Source organism: Prionailurus viverrinus, chromosome B1 (assembly GCF_022837055.1).
Source record: "Prionailurus viverrinus isolate Anna chromosome B1, UM_Priviv_1.0, whole genome shotgun sequence".
Lineage (NCBI taxonomy): Eukaryota > Metazoa > Chordata > Mammalia > Carnivora > Felidae > Prionailurus > Prionailurus viverrinus.
Window position 1 is genome coordinate 147,017,765 of NC_062564.1, and position 20,183 is coordinate 147,037,947.

The 20,183-nt window shown below is 34.3% G+C and overlaps 1 protein-coding gene across 6 annotated transcripts in view; it reads left to right on the forward strand.

The window, feature by feature from the left end:
• Positions 1 to 20,183, forward strand: part of ANKRD17 (ankyrin repeat domain 17) — a 173,637-nt gene that overhangs the window by 94,434 nt on the left and 59,020 nt on the right. For 3 of the 6 annotated variants that reach the window (XR_007151630.1, XM_047856518.1, XM_047856520.1), the window contains exons 7-16: positions 2,017 to 2,111; positions 4,054 to 4,291; positions 5,314 to 5,505; positions 5,883 to 5,992; positions 7,932 to 8,019; positions 9,743 to 9,870; positions 10,124 to 10,267; positions 10,673 to 10,775; positions 12,250 to 13,002; positions 17,423 to 17,571. Coding sequence is in view for 5 of the 6 variants with exons in the window: in XM_047856518.1 (XP_047712474.1) it covers positions 2,017 to 2,111; positions 4,054 to 4,291; positions 5,314 to 5,505; positions 5,883 to 5,992; positions 7,932 to 8,019; positions 9,743 to 9,870; positions 10,124 to 10,267; positions 10,673 to 10,775; positions 12,250 to 13,002; positions 17,423 to 17,571 (2,000 nt within the window). In the remaining variant the exon portion in view is untranslated. The remainder of the gene's footprint in view (positions 1 to 2,016; positions 2,112 to 4,053; positions 4,292 to 5,313; positions 5,506 to 5,882; positions 5,993 to 7,931; positions 8,020 to 9,742; positions 9,871 to 10,123; positions 10,268 to 10,672; positions 10,776 to 12,249; positions 13,003 to 17,422; positions 17,572 to 20,183) is intronic. The other 3 variants (XM_047856519.1, XM_047856521.1, XM_047856522.1) reach the window with 3 other exon arrangements.

Genomic DNA, 20,183 nt, shown 5'->3' on the forward strand with positions numbered 1-20,183 from the left:
ATGTGATATTTTAAATGATGTCAATCAACCTGAAAATATTGGTAATACAGAAACATACCCTCCTTTGAGAGGGCAAGACAATTGTCTGGAAAGTGTCTTGGTCTTCAGCTAGTTAATGCTCTAGATTCTAGATTCTAAAAAAGATAACCACAGAGCCAATACTTCTCAAAGTCTACCTTTTTGACAGATAAATGGCTATTAACTAAGGAACTTTTTAAAAACCAAATTTTATGTCTGCTTTCATACCATCTGCAGCTGTGTCATCTTTGTATCATAAAATAAGTGATAATCTTGACCATTAGGTGTCAAGAAACAGCACTTACAAGGCAAGGTACAGAGTTCAAGGAGGCACTTCCTCTCAATGGCTGAATCACTTCACCCACCAAGCTTGTGAGAGAACACTTCCTTAAATTTTACACCTAGGCCCTTGATTGCCCTACCCTAGTACTGGCTCTGGTGTTGTTTTGTTTCATTCTATTTTAGAGTGGCCAAGGTTGTGTAAGGTCATCTGGAAAAATTTCCTTTACAAACAATGGTTAAAATAACCCTTAAATACATACATGACTAAAATATAAGTTAAATGTGAAAATATGCTCTAACTAAAGTGCTTTTGATTGGTGTTAACAGAGCTTCAGGTAAGGATGGTTAGGAAACACAGCTGAGATCCCTTACTTCCCTAGTACTGTTTGGTAATTAGGCAGAGGCTTATGTTCATTGGGAGGAGAGGAATTAAGCCTTGGGACAGCCTCTCCAGGACAGGCTGATTGATTGGGTGGCTCTCTCCCCTTTTCACAAATACTTTTGAACCCGGAACTGGCTGTTTTTACCACTTAGTCCCAGCTGGCCAGAAGAGCTTTGAGACCGGGCTACATATAACTACTCTTCCCTCTCTCCTTTGCTTATAGCCCCACCCTGCTTTCCAAGGGGCGTCTGAGGTTGGGGCTTGCAGGCTTTAATTAGAAGCTGGATATAGAACTGAGCTGGTGGAGAACATCTCTGCTACTTACAAGGAACCATGGACCCTCTCCCTTTCCTCTAATTTTGGGTGAGGTCTTCTAGGACATAGATTGACAAGGAGAAGATGCGGAAGGGATAGAACTCAGGCTGAGACTGAACGTTGATGTGGATCTTTGGGAAGGGAGAATGACAGAGAGGAAAGGGAGGGAGGTAGGTAGCAAAAACAAAATACGGCAGATGCTAAGTTACTTATTGTAGTTAGTTTTAATTGTTTATGATTTTACCATCTGCTCCTTCCCCTTGGTCCTGATTGAGCACTGACTGCAACTCTTAACAAACAATATTGGAAAAAAATTAAGTCATTTTTCTGTTGTTACTTGCATAGTGTCTGAAGTCCTTGTCTTTTTAACTACTTGTAAGATGTCTTTATTTGAACTGAAGCATATGGTTTGTTTGAAACTACATAAATGTAAATACAAGGGTAAGAGTGTGTGTGTGTATGTATATATTATGTACACATATATGTATGTGTGTGTGTATGATATCTAAATAAATGCATAAGTGTAAACTAAATGGTGTGGTTTCGAAAATATTTTTTTATATATACAGTTCCCAATTTACAGGCAGATTGTTCTTAAAAAGTCTGTGAGTTAGTAATTGAAACTTAAAACACATTTCCTCATAGAAATAACTTCAATTATTATTATCCCAGGCAACTAATTCACAAAAGCTAATTTGTTCCATACCATAAATAAATAGAGCATGCCTCAGCTCTTAGAAAAGGTTATAGAAGGGATATTTGGGGTTTTAGATTTCAGGGACATCTTTGCTCAGTTGCATTGGGGTTGTAGTAGCGGCAACAGGGTAAAAAGTAGAAGAGCAAGAATCACTTGTATAATTTATGTGTGACAGTTGAGGGTGGCTTGTAGCTGACTTTAGTGTTATGCTTATACATTTATTGCTATAAGTTAAATATAACTTTTTAAAATACTGTAACTTTTTCTTACATTTTTTGGAATAATAAAATATCTTATAATAATCTTACACATTTTGGTTTAGGACACCTAGAGATGGTGCGATTTCTTTTGGAAGCAGGGGCAGATCAAGAGCATAAAACAGATGAAATGCACACTGCTCTAATGGAGGCTTGCATGGTAAGACTGGTGAAATACATACATGAAATGTATCTGTATATTTCATAAAGAAAGTGCTAGCGTATGTTGGGGACCTTATTCTTGAGTTCAAAGATTTGTTTATTATAGATTTATTGTAGAACAGAACCTCAGCTATCTGAATTGTGACCAGTGTTCAGAGCCAGTTGTACAATATTAACTTCTACTAAAGATGCTTTCTGGAGCTTTACAGAACTACTTTTATTTTCCTAGTCTCCCATAACTATGCTGGTTTTACATAGTTGGGACAAAAAGCAACTATTTAAAAAATTGATCAAGGATATTAAGAAGAATATAAACCACAAGTATGCATATAATACTAAGCATAGCAAATACATCAAACCAAAGATGTAACTTCTGAAAAATTTGAAATTAGAGTGTTATTTGTGTAACATAATTCCCCCTATATGAATGGTGTTTTCTGAGCTTTTAATTCCTTTTGTAAGAACTCTCTTTTTAGAGTTTGTACTTAAGAACAGGTAATAATAGTCCTCTTAAACTTTTGTATCTCAGTATATGATTTGTGGCATAGAAATGGATCAGAATAACATTGTAGACAGATTTACGAGAAAAACATGCCAAAGATGGAAAAAGGCACCAAATGAATTTAAGTTTCTTATCTCAACTTCCCTTCAGAGAATGATTATTGAAAGGATGTTAAATTTTAATTACTAATTTTTAAAAATATTAGGTAACTAATTAAAACCTGAGTTATCTTTGTTTTCTTTATTGTCATGCTAATATTTCCTTTAGTAAATTATCCTTTGAAGAAACACGAGTTTTCTTTCAAGGTCTTAAGTTTCCATCTGTTAAAATTAGGATAATATCCTTCTCTCGGGTTGTTGTGAGGATTAAATGGTATAATGCATATAAAACACATCAGTAATATCCCCATGATAAGGGACTTAAAACATCCTTGTGACCACTAGATTAGAAAGTATATAGATTAAGAAATTAAAATAGAGCATTTTGTAGACCTAATCAGTACGTACTGGAAGTGTTATAAGTAGATGAAAGATATTAGTAGTGGCTCGACATTTCAAAGCTTGCTAAGAGAATGGGGTTTTAAACTGGACTTTAAAAGAAATGTAGGAGTTGACTATATATGGAGGTAGAAAATTCTGAGCCGAAGGAAGGCAAAGTAACCATTGTAATGGGTCATTAAAGTTGTGTAACATGGCAAGCACAGAGGTAAAAATGGGTGTGATGTGTACAAAAAAAGATGAAATGTCTGTGAGGTAATATATAGAAGGAAAATTTATATTAGAGGTTAAAAAAAAAAAAATTAGAGTGTCTTGGAGTTGCCAGTAGTTAGGAAAGCTGTTGGAAAGGGAGACCAGCAAAGGGGACAGAAGATAGAGAGAACTCCTTTCTCTTTTAATTTTTACTGGCATTTAAATGTTGAAAAACAAAAGGAAGTACCATCTACATATTGTGTTCCCTTTCCCCTAACACATTATCTACAATTCTCTACCTTCTCCAAAAAATACTGCCAATTTTTTTCCTGCCTAATCAAAAGTTTGCTTCTCTTGAAGGTTTCGACGAAAATTGTACTTTCCCTTTCTAAACTTTATCTAGTTAGCATTTAAGTATATACCATGAGGTGCTGATGTTATTTCATAGTAGTCTTTTGTTTCATGTACTTAATGTCTTTTTTTCCCCTAATGGTTAATAAGCTTCTTCACTGAAGGAAGGTATTATTTTTCTACATGTTTCATAGCCTCAACCTCTATTTCCCCATCTATGCCACAGAAATACAGATAGGTCTTAATTAATACTTGATTTCTCATCTGCTAAATGTAGATTTATTATTCTTATTTGACTGTCAGTAAACCTTCATTGTACAGTAATTGAGAAATCTTCATATTTTTAACAATTGTTTTTAATGGTGCTGATTTAATTTTTTTAATTGCATTGTAATTAGGATGGCCATGTTGAAGTAGCTAGGTTACTTCTTGACAGTGGTGCCCAAGTGAACATGCCTGCTGATTCATTTGAGTCACCATTGACTTTGGCTGCATGTGGTGGGCATGTGGAACTTGCGGCTTTACTTATTGAAAGAGGAGCTAGCCTGGAAGAAGTCAATGATGAAGGTTATACACCACTGATGGAGGCAGCTCGTGAAGGACATGAAGAAATGGTGGCATTACTTCTAGGCCAAGGTAACCAAACCAGTGAAAACAGTAAAGCATAAATGTGTAAAACATAACATTATAATAGTACAAAACTGGGTTTCTGTATTTTCTCTTTCTAGTAGATATGTAACAAGATGTTGTCACAAAAACAACGTATTTGCTTTGAAAATAGCTTCCATACTGTGCTAAACAAAATCAAATAGACTGCTTTAATATAGAACTTTTCAGGCATCATGTGCTTTGTGAATATAAGCAGAGAACTGGGGGTGAGGTAGGGGTGTAGATTATGTAGAGGCATATATGAGATTTGACATTTCTCAAAGTGGTATATTGAGAGAATTTCTCTTGGGGCAGGATACCTGTTAATAAATATTTGATATATCTAGGGTTTCATGGGACACAGTATGGGAAATCCTACCATAAGGATGAACTTGAGGAGAACGTAAGAATGTATTTGTAAGAAGCTGTAAAAGAATCGGCACACAGTAGACTTTTCTTTTGAGAAAAGTGAAATGGTTACTTTGCGGTATTAAGCCATATTCAGTTTAGAAGTAATCTCCTATCTCTCTATATATTTGTAGCCAAGTTTTATATCTCTTTTAGTAGTAAGGTTTTTGTTTGGACAAATTTAAGAGGAGTGGAACATTAAAAAAAGCATATTGGCTATAACTTTAAAAGCAGAGGTATTGTAGCACACTTCTTAGGTTTGAATCACAAGTTTCTAACCTTCTGTGCCTGAATTTAGTCTTCTGTAGGGTTGCTGTGAAAGTTTATATATCTATATCTGTAGATATAGATATATAGGCACACTTATGTGCCTTCTGGCTGAATAAATCTTACTCCAGCTGTGTGCATCAAATGTAGACTCGTGGATGTATTTTTAATAACTTTTTCTTTATTCGTACTGCCTCTCAGTAGGGGAGAAGCACTATATTTAGCAAAATAATATAAATGTTTATTTTTGAAGTATAGTTTATTAGGAAACAATCATGTTTTGCTTATCTCTGGAATTAGTGAGTTCCTTAAAATAATTAGAATTTTCATTCTAGGAGCAAATATCAATGCACAGACAGAAGAAACTCAAGAAACTGCCTTGACTCTGGCTTGCTGTGGAGGCTTTCTGGAAGTGGCAGACTTTCTAATAAAGGCAGGAGCTGATATAGAACTAGGGTGTTCTACCCCTTTAATGGAAGCTGCTCAAGAGGGTCATTTGGAGTTAGTTAAATACTTATTAGCTGCAGGTAGGCATTTTTGCATTTGGAAAGAGTTTTTTACATGATTTATCCAAGTAAAAATGTTATAATGCAAGTAACTTTTTTCTGATGTTATGATACACTGATTGTGTGTTTAAAAATGTGGTAAAAAGTTGTGGTAACTTTATAACTAATTTACCTTATTACCGTTTGAAGCATCTGTAGCTTTAATTTCAAGCAATAATCTATTTCTGATTTTTTTTATTTTTTACTTTTAAAGATGCTGTCAGTCTTCTTTATTTCTAGAAATGGATGACTATTTTGTCTAATTTGAAGACATATGGCTTATTTAGAAATTTCTGTGTCCATCATTTATGTCTTACAATTCTTTTATTAAGTCTCTGTATTGTTTAATACTACTATAGGAGCTAACGTTCATGCAACAACAGCAACAGGGGATACAGCACTAACATATGCCTGTGAGAATGGTCATACCGATGTAGCAGATGTCCTACTTCAAGCAGGAGCAGATCTGGTAAACTATGTCACTTTTTATTTATTTATTTTTTTTTCAACGTTTTTTTATTTTTTTTATTTTTTTTTATTTTTGGGACAGAGAGAGACAGAGCATGAACGGGGGAGGGGCAGAGAGAGAGGGAGACACAGACTCGGAAACAGGCTCCAGGCTCCGAGCCATCAGCCCAGAGCCTGACGCGGGGCTCGAACTCACGGACCGTGAGATCGTGACCTGGCTGAAGTCGGACGCTTAACCGACTGCGCCACCCAGGCGCCCCTATCACTTTTTAAATCCTAATACTTAAAACCAAGACAAATTAATTAAAAGTTCAGTGGAGATTACAGATAAAAGGTATTTCTTTTAATTTTCTGTTGGCCTTTTTGCTATTTTTTCTCTCATTTGGTCATTGTTTTTTCCTACACTCTTTGGTGTCTGTTTTTTTTTTCTTGTTAGTGGGGTCATACAATCTATTTCCCCTTGTCCCCCATAAAAGGGAAATTTTGTATTAGATACATTAATACAAAGTTTTTCTTAGGTACTTAGCTATTTTTAGAATATAAGTATTTAATACTCCTCAACTTACAACTTAGTAAGAAGGATGAAATACTGAGTTTATTGTAGGGTGGATTATGAAGAGATGTCACAGCAAAAGTACAGACAATAAAGAAGCTCAGAAGATGTAAAGACGTCATCTGAGATATTACATTAAGGTTTAGAAAGGTGGATATGGTGATGTGACAAAAGAGATATTCCTGTTGGAAAAAATAGTGTGAGGACAGCCTGACGGGGAAGGAAAAGCAAACGTGTGTGGGGAAAATAGTCTTCCAGTTTCACGTGTGAGGAAGTAGAAGTGAGACATGAAAAGGTAGTTAAAACTTAAGTACCCATATGTTCATGGGGCTGAGATTAACAAGCAAGTGTGTGTTCTTGTAGAAGTTCATAGTTTATGACAAAAATTCACAGGCAAGCAGAAACAGACTCCTCCATTAACTAGTTTTGCCAACTTTAACTTCTCTTTCCTCATTTATGGAAGGAGAAGAGTGGAACTGGATTACTATTGTGGTCTCTTTCAGTTCTGTGTATGTTAGTACAGCTCTTGAAGCCCTTATGGCACATATTATACTCTAGTTAGTTGTGTGCCTATTTCTTGAAGATTAGATTTTGAGCTTTCCAGTGTTTACCACAGTGACTGTGAAACATACAGCAATGTATCTTGCTTAGTTAATTGCAATTCAAACAACTTAGTGTGTGGCTTAAGAGAAGACTCAAAAGTTGTTCATCAGATGTGAGTGTTAAAAAATATATATATTGTATGTATTATAACTCAAATCTTTATATTTTAAAATATAACTTGGAAAATTTCTCCAAGTGTTCTCATTACCCAGCAATAAGAAGAAGGCAATAGATTCTCCATTTTTTGAGACCCAGAAATCTCTAGTAAGACGTTGTAATTGGTGGTTTTTGAGATATTAAGTCACTAGCCTTGTTGTTTTCATATAAGATAATGTGGTTTTAATGGGAGGTCCATAAAGAAAGGGAATGATGTACTTGCAGAAGTTCATACAGGTAGGATGAAGGTTACAAAAAGAAAATCACTTGGAGTAGATGGGGATAATGCTGATTGGAGAAGGATGTGCTAGAGTGCCATTCACTGGTCAAGTTCCACAGTCCTTTTGGTAGAGAGAGAGAGAAGGAAAAATTACCCAGATGGATTTAGATGAAGGTGTCACAATCACATGAATATAATTTCAGTTCTTAAATTACATCTGTAGAACATGTTTCTAATTTGAGTTTTAAATTTAAAAATGTATTCCTTAAATTTATTTCATTTCAAAGCATGATATTTAATATCTTTAGACTTAGAAATTAGTCCAGTTCTTTTCCTTTTTATTTTCATGAAAAAGAATAACTGTACACTAGCAATTAAATATCAATTAAGTCTGTGTTTTTTACATAGGAACATGAATCTGAAGGTGGAAGGACTCCTTTAATGAAAGCTGCAAGAGCTGGTCATGTTTGTACTGTTCAGTTCTTAATTAGTAAAGGTAGGTTTGGGTAAGCAGTAGTTTTTTTTTCCCCAAAGGTGTCTATTCCCTGCCCTTGGATATTTAGAGATTGAGAGGTAAAGGACAATTTTTGGGTATGACTGGTGGAGGGATGCTACTGAGATTTTGTGAGTGGGTGGTTGATAAATATCCTCAATGCATAGAGCATCTCCAAACAGTTCCATAGTCCCAAACTATGAAGGATTGTCATACTGAGTACCATCCTTGTGAAGGAACACTTACATAAAGAAAAATTTCTCTATGTAAAATTTTGAGGATTTAGATAACTTAAAGTCTGTTCTGTTTATGTAATAATGTATCCTGAAACCTGGCTTCTTATGCCACTGAATTACTTTAAGGCAAGTCACTTTTCTACTCTACATATCCTTGGGCCTAAGTTTCCTTCTTTGTAAAATATAGAGAAATGGTCATAAATACGGTATAAAAAGTATTCAAAACTGAAATGTGATAAAAACCAAAATGCATGGAAGATTTTCATCTATGGTCAGTAATTCTACTTTGAATATCAAAAACCATTTTAAATGACTAATGTATCATATTATTACTTCCTTTAAATTATTTGTGAGGTGTTTACTGTGTAAGTTCAAGTTGAAATAGTGTTGTATGCAGAATTCATCATACTTTTTTTTTTTTAATGTTTATTTATTTATTTTTGAGAGGAGAGCATACACACACTTGTGTGACAGGGGCAGGGGCAAAGAGAAAGGGAGACAGAGAATCCCAAGCAGGCTCCACGCTGTCAGCACAGCGCCCTATGCAGGGATTGATGCCACGAAACCTGAGATCATGAACTGAGCCAAAAGTAAGAGGCAGATGCTTAACTGACTGAACCACCCAGGCACTCCACAGATTTCATCATATCCTTAAGTATAGGATATGAAAGATTTTACTGTTGATTCCACATTGATAAAAGAAAGACTATACAAGCCATGTACAATTAAAATGGCAATATATACCATTTCCTTCTTAGCAAAAATACTAAAGAAATCTCAAGTTTGTAATTGTTAATAATAGCAAAAGAAACTAAGTCAGAAATAAGTTACTGGTCAAATTACTTTAGGCAATTTGAACACTTATTTGTGATGTATATTTATGCCATAGTATTTTCAAGAATGGAATTATTTATATAATCACAATCCTCTCTCTTTGATAAATTTTAATTAATCAGATTCCATTTTCTTTCTGCTATTTTATATTCATTTCCTGCATTGCCTAGCACACTGTCTAAATCAGAGATGAATTCATATTGGAGGGGCAGTGTACCTGTTTTCATGCTCAGATATTTCCCAGTGAAAGAAGCCGGTAGTACTATTACTTTCTATTCCCTGGTAATTCTCTACATACCTAGAGAAGGACTTAAAATGTAGATAAAATTTTGTTTTACTTTTTTAAAACTAATTACATTAGGAATAATATATACATTTATTTTTATCTTCTACCAGTGCATATTAAAATATTCATGGATGAAATTATGTCATGTTTGTCTGGGATTTGCTTTAGAGTAATTCAAAATGGGAGAGGAGAATTGATAATGGGTTTATGTGAAATGAGATTGGCTGTGTGTTTATAATCATTGAAGCTGGGTAATGGGTATATGGATATTCATTATGCTATTCTCTCTATTCTTTATGATTTTGAAATTTACCATAATTTAAGAAACCTCAATCTCCTAACATGATTTCCCATGTCTTGTCTGTTTTAGGAGCGAATGTGAATAGAACCACAGCTAATAATGACCATACTGTACTGTCCCTGGCTTGTGCAGGGGGTCATCTGGCAGTGGTGGAACTACTTTTGGCTCATGGGGCAGATCCTACTCATCGTTTAAAAGTATGTAACTCAAATGTTTCGGGTAGCATTGTGAATTAATTCTTCACTCTTGAACATTAGAAAATATCATCTACCAGTTCGATTTATAATGGCATTCTAAACATATTCATTTTCTTCTGTTTTATTAGAGGAAAGTGTTCTTTACTAAACCTAAGATTTGAATTGCTAGGGGCTGTTAGCTTTATCATCCTTAATGGTTCTATAAGTTAACTTATTTTTTTTTTAATTTTTCCCTTTCTGTGTCCACTCTTAGGATGGCTCAACTATGTTGATAGAAGCAGCAAAAGGTGGCCATACGAGTGTTGTTTGCTATCTTTTGGACTATCCTAATAATTTGCTTTCGGCCCCTCCACCAGATGTCACTCAGTTAACCCCCCCATCCCACGATTTAAATAGGGTAAGATTCAAAACGAAAACATTTTATATCATATCTTCTTTATCCTCCTTTGTCTCATAGTTTCAGTTTAAACAGATCTGACTATACTTTGTTATAATATGTAGTTCTCTTTATAGGTATGCAGTTGAAATGGTTAATGATATAATCTGGTTTAATATTCAGATTGTAGATTGATGTGATTTTGCTTTGTTTTCTTACTATGGCAAGAATAACCATTTGAATTCAAAGTGCATTAAAAAAGCGTTGTGGAGAATAATTTGGCAACAACATATTTTAAGTAAATATATCAGTGTCTGAGATTAATACCATATTACAAATATTTTGAAGAAGTCTTGTAACTTAAAGCATGTTATTTAATGGAGTGTGTAGGAAAAGCAGAGATATAATCGGTTTCCTTTGTCTTAGGCTCCTCGTGTACCAGTTCAAGCACTGCCCATGGTTGTCCCACCTCAGGAGCCTGACAAACCACCTGCCAATGTTGCCACTACTCTTCCCATCAGGAATAAAGGTCAGTTATACTTCTGAAGACTGTTTTGTACATGTTATCCAGGTAAAAATGATAAGATTACCAAAAAACCTAGCCATTTATAATTATTTTTCCACAAAAGATGAATATTACTAAGTTGACATAATTAAAATTTTTTTTTACTAGTGAAAAAGGCATGTTACTGTGAGAGAAGATAGTTAATAGCACTGATTTATGCTAGAATTGTCAGCATTAGCAGGAGAAATTCAGATGCTCATCTCTGATGCAGTTCTGATTATCCACCATTTCTTGTAATAACTGGTCATTTCTATTCGTGTTAAACTGTTAGGCTGGGTATAGTTGGATGACATTTTTGTAAATTACTTAAATTTCTGTAGTGATCTAAGGCATAAAATGAACAAGTTAAATCAAAATTAAACTATATTTTAGAGTAACTGGTTTAATGTAGATTTTATATCTGGGCTACCTTTCTCAGTCAATAATTGAAAGTTACTTCAGATATGCTTGTTTGTTTCTCTAGAACTCTGAGGTCCATATTTGACTTGTGGATGTTACACCATGCATGTTTTAAGTCATGTCCCAAAACATTACAGCTACCAGTTTGAATCAGTTTTTCTTTTTAAAAAGTTTCACCTGAAGAACCAATGTGGTTTTAATTTTTTGGTTTTTAGCTACCTATATTATTTTACCAACAAGAATACTAAGTATTTCCACCAGCTCTTTACAGTCACTACTACCAGTCTAGAGCCTTGGCACCTTTTTCAGTTGGTGTAGCAAACAACTGATTGCTGTACCCATAGCCAGATCTGTTTATTCACCTGGCTGTCAGAAGATACAGTGGATGGCGTAGTCCAGCATCTTTTCTTCCAGGGAAACTGAATCCCAAATCTCTACTGGCCAGGTAGCTGTGTGAATATGTGAATTTATATCTTGCCTTTATCAGTCTTGAAGATGGTAGTCCCCCAACAAAGACAAATTTTAGCTGGATTTAGATTTCCCGGTACTTCTCAGTGGTTTGGGTACTCTTTGTGTGTATGTGTGTGTGTTTAAAAGACATAGACTATCAAATGTGGAAAAACCTTGACTTAGAGGTCTAAGTTTTCCTTACATCTTAATAATCTAGAGTTATTTTTCTGTTCTGATGATAAGTTTTTACATCTCTATGACCAGATGAAGTATCTACACATAGCCTTAGATTTTACTTTAATTGCACCACTTAGATCTCACAGACCTGCATCCCTCTATTGTCTAATTTTAGCCATGTGATATTTTTAAAATTAATTTCCCAGAGATTTCTCTATGCACATAAAATACATACATTTTATATTTATGATAAAGAAGGTGGATTTGTTTTTAAACTTCTTAACAGTGCATTTTCACCTTCTGTGGATATGATAACTTGGTGCATAACTGTTGGCACTAAACCTCCCAACAGTAACTCTGTAATGAGGATGCCATTCATGTGCACTTCTGAGGGGGTTTCTTTTTCACACAGCTGCTTCTAAACAAAAGTCCAGCAGCCATTTGCCAGCAAACAGCCAGGATGTACAGGGTTACATCACCAATCAGTCTCCAGAGAGCATTGTAGAAGAGGCTCAGGGAAAGTTAACAGAACTGGAACAGAGGATAAAAGAAGCCATAGAAAAGAATGCACAGCTGCAGTCCTTGGAACTGGCTCACGCTGACCAACTTACCAAGGAGAAGATCGAGGAGCTGAACAAAACAAGGGAGGAACAAATTCAGAAGAAACAAAAGATTTTGGAGGAGCTACAGAAAGTAGAACGAGAGTTACAACTGAAAACTCAGCAGCAGCTAAAAAAGCAGTATCTAGAGGTTAAAGCTCAAAGAATTCAACTTCAGCAGCAGCAGCAACAGTCTTGCCAACATCTGGGACTGCTCACTCCTGTTGGGGTTGGAGAACAGCTTTCAGAGGGAGACTATGCACGGTTACAGCAAGTGGATCCCGTTTTGCTTAAAGATGAACCCCAGCAGACTGCTGCTCAGATGGGTTTTGCACCAATCCAGCCTCTGGCCATGCCTCAAGCTTTGCCTCTGGCGGCAGGTCCCTTGCCTCCAGGGTCCATCGCAAATCTTACAGAACTGCAAGGAGTGATAGTTGGACAGCCAGTACTGGGCCAAGCACAGTTGGCAGGGCTGGGGCAAGGAATTCTGACAGAAACACAACAAGGGTTAATGGTAGCCAGCCCTGCTCAGACCCTCAATGACACGCTGGATGACATCATGGCAGGTGGGTTTATATTGTTATGAGCAGGTATCAAATATGATTTGCTTAAGGCGAGTAAGAGTGTGCCAGAATTTTTTGCCATTACCCAACTTGAGAACTATTTTTGGACTCTTGACCCATGTATATCCTTAGAAGTATTAGTTCAATCTCAGAAGTTCTCAGACGGATACAGGTCGAATTAAAGATTAGCTCATGCAATACAAGTGACTGAAACTTTTTGGCTTAGCTGGGTAGGCTGGGGATCTAGGTTTTTTCAGTAGTGGGGTTGATGTTTGAGTTTTTGTTTTTGATTTTGTTTTTTCTCTTTTAGTTCAGAATACTAAGATTGAATTTTGGCTTTTGTGCTTCTGTATTCACACCATTAAACTGGGAAATTGATAGAAGTTGAAGTGCAAAACTAGTAGGACACATCAGGAAGCTTATTTGTGAACAGAAATACTTTATATCCTAATGGATCAGACTTCAAACCTGATGGATATTAAAAAAAAAAAAAAATTAAACACTTTTACAACGATAATAAAGTACCAAACCAAATAGGGTTTGATTGTATGTCAGTGATTTTATCCCCTGTGAATGTTAATGTGTAGTCTCTTTCTAATTGTATTATGGGAAGTTGTGGTCCCCTGACAGTATCATAAATGATACATCTTTCAGTGTGTAGCCAGAGAAATTATATTCCATTATAATTAGTTTCATTGCAAGAAGAAATATTTTAGAAGGTTGTTTTAATGATTCTAGTTTTTGGTACTTTTTGTGAGTTCTGTAACAAAGTAGTAGAATGAGATTCTACAGGATTATAAGCCATAAGAATGCTATACTGCGAAGGATAATTTTCTTGATTTAAGAAAAAGATAAAAAAGAAAATTTGAAAAGGAAGGAAAAGAGAAAAAGGCAGCAAGTAGTTGAAATTTGATAGTATTTATCTGTTCTCTTCCCCCTTTTTTTATTCTTTGTTCTATACTTCTATATGATTAAGTTTTTCTAATTTTGAAACTGTTTTGGCAGCACTATATAGTATGATGAGGTTATATATAATTTATCTTTCATCTTTCAAAAACATAAAAGAAAATTAAATTGTATAGTGTTGAGATATTTAGCTAACATTCAGAAATTAAGACACCAGCTAATGAGACAGATTTTGTTCTTACAAATTGCTCTAAAGTTTCCTAGTTCTCTTTTAGTATCACCCCAGCAACAATATGTGGAATGAAATTCTTTGCTAATCTTAGAGGGTGCAATAGTCTAATAATCATTAGTAAGAACTGTGAAGATTCTTATAGTGATAAATATAAAATATTTCTATATATTTGAAAATTACTATTAATCACCATTAGCTGCTTATAATAATTGGGATTGCAATTAAAGAAATGTTAGTATCTTATGAAAATTGTACATAAAATTTTTCTATAGATTTGAAAATTACTGTTAATCACCATTAGCTGGTTATAATAATTGGGAATACAATTAAAGAAACATTGGTATCTTATGAAGATTGGAGCACAGTAGCCAAAAGTCCCAAATTTGGTGTTACTTACGTGGCCATTAATCTAGGTCATAATGGTCTTCTTTCTATTATGTTGGTTGAACTACCAAAAAATGTATCAAGTTATTTAAATGAAGAATGGACATTCCTACCAGGGAATACTTAAAAAAAAATTTTTTTTTGATATGCTATCAGAATTTACATGATGTTCTTGGGCATAGTTATCAACCTTGATTTGCCAGTTGTACAGTTTTTATGCTGATCAGAATTATCAGAGGTTTGTAGTTTTTCTGTTAATTGGTTTACCAAACAAAAACAATTAAATTCTGCCTTTGTGTTCAGGTGTTTTCATATAAAAAAAATTTCAAAAGCACACAAGTTTTTAGGAAATAGGACAAATACTTCTCATTATAAAAATACTCTTCCTCTTTATTATGCCCATTTATATGGAGAGAGGAGAGATGACCAGACGGAAGAGCAGGATTAAAAACATCCAACCACTTACCTGCGGTCCATCCCTGTCATCATGCATGTGCAAATGCATAAACATACACATATACTAATGCACTCACTTCTACGACTTTTTTCTTTAGACAACTTCTTTGGTAGTATTTGTTCTTTCAGTTGACTAATGATCATTTCCATTTCTTTCTTTGGGTTTCTTAATATTTTGTAACCTCATTAGGTGCCGTATTCCTTCCCCACTTAAGCATAACCTCTTCTTTTTCTTTAAAGAACCTAAATAAACTTGTTCTTTATTCCAATTTATTAGACTCCTCTTGTAAGATTCAGTATCATTTTCTGTAGTACTTGGCTGACCCAAATCTTCTGTCTTGCCTGTTCTCCATCCTTGTCAGAGCAAAATCAGTTCCCTATTTAGCCAGTCTTAACACCTTGCCTTTGCTGTGCTCTCAAGTTCTTTCTTTCCTTACCTAATGTTAAAACTTTTCTAGAGCATCTGGTGCTCCTTCTCTGAAATCAGACCCTAAAATGAAGTACCACATGTAAAGATCTATACCAGAGTTCCTTCAGGTACCTGCATATTTATAAGTTGTTACTTTTAACTGTAGGGAATGATTGAGTGACAGGCAGGTATTTAGTTCTAATAAACCAATTTCATAACTACCCGAAATGAAATGAAATGAAATGAAATGAAATGAGGGAATTGGTGTTTCCTCTCCTTTTAGATGAGGTGGCAAGAACAAGCAATTTGACCCAAAATAAGAAAACTAATTTTAGTGTGTTCTTTAAAAGAACTTATTCCAGTTAAAATGTAAATAACAATATAGTCATTTAATAGTAAAGCTTAGATTTTTTTTACTATTGTGAAATAAAAATCAGTTCTTTGGACAGATTGGTGTTCATTCTGTTTAAGCTGATTTTTGTATTTAACATTTTTATTTGTGAAAATCAGTCAAATCAGAGGAGATTATGGAATCTGTTTTAAGAGCCATAGATTTTATATGGTTTTGAGATTTTATATCTAGAATGTGTACATTTAAATTAACTTGATTTTTTTTAACATAAAACTATCAATATGGAATAACAATATCAAGGTCATTAGATGATCAATTTAATATATTAGTACATGCCCTTTTCTATTTATCTGGATCCCTAAGGATTCAAACAGTGTTTTGTTTTGTTTTGTTTTGTTTCCTTTCTTTGTTTTTTCTTTAGCTTTTAAGTGGACTTAAAAATGTATAATCATAGAATGTGTGTTGCTATAATGTATAGTGTATGTTTGTGCCTGAACTAAGGATTTCATGTAAAATAGATTTCTTAATTGACAATCATGTTTATAATTGTTATAAGGTCAATTTCAGTTTTATTCTTGGCAGGATCATAACCTCTTTTGCCTGGTTTCAGATCCAGTTGTGAATCATGATTGTTTTCTGTCTGATGTAGTTGATAAGTATGTTGGTAACACACATCCACGTTACTGTTGACCATTCAAAGATTTATGCCCACACTTCAGTGCTATAGCATTTTTAATAGGGGGGAAAAAGGGTTGGTGTTCACATATCAGCTCCAGAAGTGAATCCATGAGGGAATATAAATACCCTCAGTTGCCACCACTTCTGGAGTCCTCCCACCTCAAGTACTGACCTAATTAGCCCCTTATTAATTTGCATATTTTGGTGAAAATAATATCATGGAAAAATTATACTTAGAACTAACAATAATCTATATTTGAAGGATGATTGTGCATACATTTATTTCTACCTTAATCTTTTAATTTTGTCCTCGTCAGTGTGATTGCTGGTTTGATTGGTGGGCATTTTAACCCCCTCAGAATAATTTTACATGTGGGAAACTATATTTCTGTGTGAGGATCAAATTTTTATATTTTACTATACGGTCCTACTGAGGACTACCATTCAGAAAGTTACCATCCCCCAGTCTGCAGTTAGTAAAAGAGTAGGAAGTGTTTTAAATGATTCTATAGTGAGGTTCTCCCTAGTGATATTACTTTCATTGGAATATAAGGTGTGACATTGGCAGGTTAAAACTCACACTTTCCTCCGTCTGAACTTGACTGTTTTACCTTTTATTCGTTTTCTGATTAAGAAGCTATAATGAAAAAAAGAAGAAGCTATAATGAACAACTATCCATTTGCATTTATATTCAATTTTAATTCATAAGAATATTTTTGTTTTCAGGGTTATTTTGAATTGAGGTTTTATGAATACATACTGTAAGAGAGGAATTTGGTTTTCACATGGATTATTATTTAGAAAATGGGTTATTCTCAATATACTTTTTATTTTTAGATTGTTATCCCAAGTCAGAAATAACCAGAAAAGTGAGTTATTAGTGCTGTGACAGTTTACCTATAGACCTTTTGTTTTAAGAAGTCTTTAAATATTTTCTAATAATTATTTCTTACTGTTACCTAACAATGTTTCATCCTTATTAAGTGCAGTTATTTTGTTCAACAGCAGTCAGTGGAAGAGCATCTGCAATGTCAAACACTCCTACACACAGTATCGCTGCTTCCATTTCCCAACCTCAGACTCCAACTCCAAGTCCTATCATCTCTCCTTCAGCCATGCTTCCTATCTACCCTGCCATTGATATTGATGCACAGGTAAGCGCTAAATTCAGGATGGATGGTTTTTAACTAAAATTATATCATCAGTAAAAACATTAATCATCTTAGACTTAAGTCATCTTAGACTGTTTTGTCTCCAACCAGAGATCTGAGCCACAGTTAGGAATGCGAATCCACATTTTAAAAAATAAAATTCCAAATACAGATTATTACTGATAATTATGTGATGGTCTGGTTTTCAAGGTCATCAGTAACTTTTTTTTAACTGTAGTCTAGAAGAGGTTGTTAAAAGAAATAACTTATTTATAATTAGTATGTATTTTCTTCTAATCTTAAATTAGAAGCTATGCTTCTAATTTATAATAGGTTACACATAAAAGATTCTTCCATTTATGTATCGTATATACTTAATTGCATTTATATTGTCTTTGAAAGTTCTGATCTCGCCAACTAAAACATGTAGTGACTGTCTGTGTCTTAGGACTAAGTCAAAACAAAACAAAACAAAAAACCCAATTAGAAAATTAGTTTACCATGTAATCTCAGGTCAGAGTGAAGTTGGAGAGGGGAGGATAGCTTGCGTTTTGTCCTGGAAAAAAGCTTAAGATAAGGCCTAGCTTAGAAGACTGCTGAATAAGGTAAAGGGTATATGGTCTTATTCAGTACTGAGAACTGTTTGGTTTATTTAGTTTTGTATTTTGATTTTTACCTGGGGTTGGGGAGTCCCTGGCTAGCTCAGCTGGTAGAGCACATGACTCTTACTCTCAGGATCGTGAGTTCAAGCCCCACTTGGACATGGAGCCTACTTAAAATAAAAATTAAAAAAAATTTTTTTTAATTAAAAAAATATATATCTGGGGTGGGGAAGGCATGACATGGGTGAAGGTGGCAGTATACATAATAAAACTTTTTATTTTGTAAATGATCAGTTCTTTGTAACCCTGAATTGCCTAAAGTGTGTGTGTGTGTGTGTGTGTGTGTGTGTGTGTGTGTGTGTGTGTGTGTTACCATTAAGGCTCTGTACTCTCAACCTATTGAAAATAAAGCTTCTGGGGCTTCAGGGTGGCTCAGTTGGTTGAGCATCCGACTCTTGATTTCAGCTCAGGTCATGATCTCATGGTTCGTGAGTTCGAGCCCTACTCGGGCTCCAGGCTGACAGTGCAGAGCCTGCTTAGGATTCCTGCTCACTCACTCTGTCTCTCTCTCAAAATAAATAAATAAAATTTTTTAGAATGTTTAAGAAAATAATGCTTCCTTTTCATTAAAATGTTTCTTGGTAATACTGTGAAAAAGGAATTACATTTCTATTCTTACTTGCTTTCCAAATGTTAAGTTATATGTACTTTTTTTTTTTTTAAGCACTTAAAGTTGTCAGGGCTATTTTAAGGAATTGTCTGAGTTTCAGACCACATATATGAAGTAACTACTTTTAAATAACCATTTTCCTGATGAAGAAACCAAGGCTAAGAGAGAGATTAAACATCGCTGAGGATCAGTTCATTTAGCTAAGTGATGGGGTTGAGAGTCATACTTAGGTGGGTTTGACTTCAAAGACACCCTCCTTAACTACCGTACTCTATAGTATGTTTTTTAAAATTTTTTCAAATTAAAAAAACTATGAAATATTCATTTATGAACCACATGGTTTATATTTAATAATATATAGCAATATAGAACTGGGTTGAACTTGGTATTGAATTTGCATTATTTTCCTCCAGGCTTTTTTCCCTCTGAGGCTGTTATGTTGTAACCTATAGCTGTTATGTTTTAACCAGAGATCTAATTTCTAGTTTTTATATGGAATTAAGAATTGATCCATAAGGAAAACTAAAAACCTCACCAAATATAAAAGGATTTAAAAAAAAAATTCTTTTGAATAAAATAGCCACAGAAAAAATTCCTCATATGATCATGATTTTATTGAGTTTGAAATTGTTATAGTGGTGGTGAAATTTTACCAGACTATACTACTCAACCAGCTATTGCTGTGTTATAAGTTAATTTCTAAGAAGTTACATAGAAATATTTCTAATTTTTTTAAATTAAAAAATCTAATATGTTAATTGTAGTTGACATGCTTATGTAAAAAGATTGACTGTGTTCTTCTTAAATATGTGGTCTCTATATTGAGGTTTTTCAGTTGGGATAGTCTATCATGAGTTACACTGCTTGTCATAGAGTTTACAAAGTTCCTGCTTAGAGATACTAACTATTCACCCAACAGCTAATTTATGGTGGAGCCGTCTTTCAAACCACCCCATCAATCTAGGTCTAGAATCTATGCTCTTAACCACTGCACTATGCTACCTCCTTTTCAACTTTTTATCTTAAGTATGAACACTGATTTTAATTATATTAACCTGGTAAATTAGATTATAGAAAATAGGTCCACCACCTAGATGGCATCTTTTCTTTCTTTCATCTTTGCATCTTTTCAGCATGTTTCCTTGGCCATAGGGCATATTTACGTCAATTCTTAATTTAAAGAAAAACAAAACAAATGTTAATTTTTTTAAACCTTCAGCGTATAAGTGTCTTTTAAAATATGCTAATGAGTCTTCACATGATCATACTTTAAACTCATTTAATTGATCATTATATGCAGAAACTAATATTTTTAACAAGGATGAACAGGAATCATGTTTAAT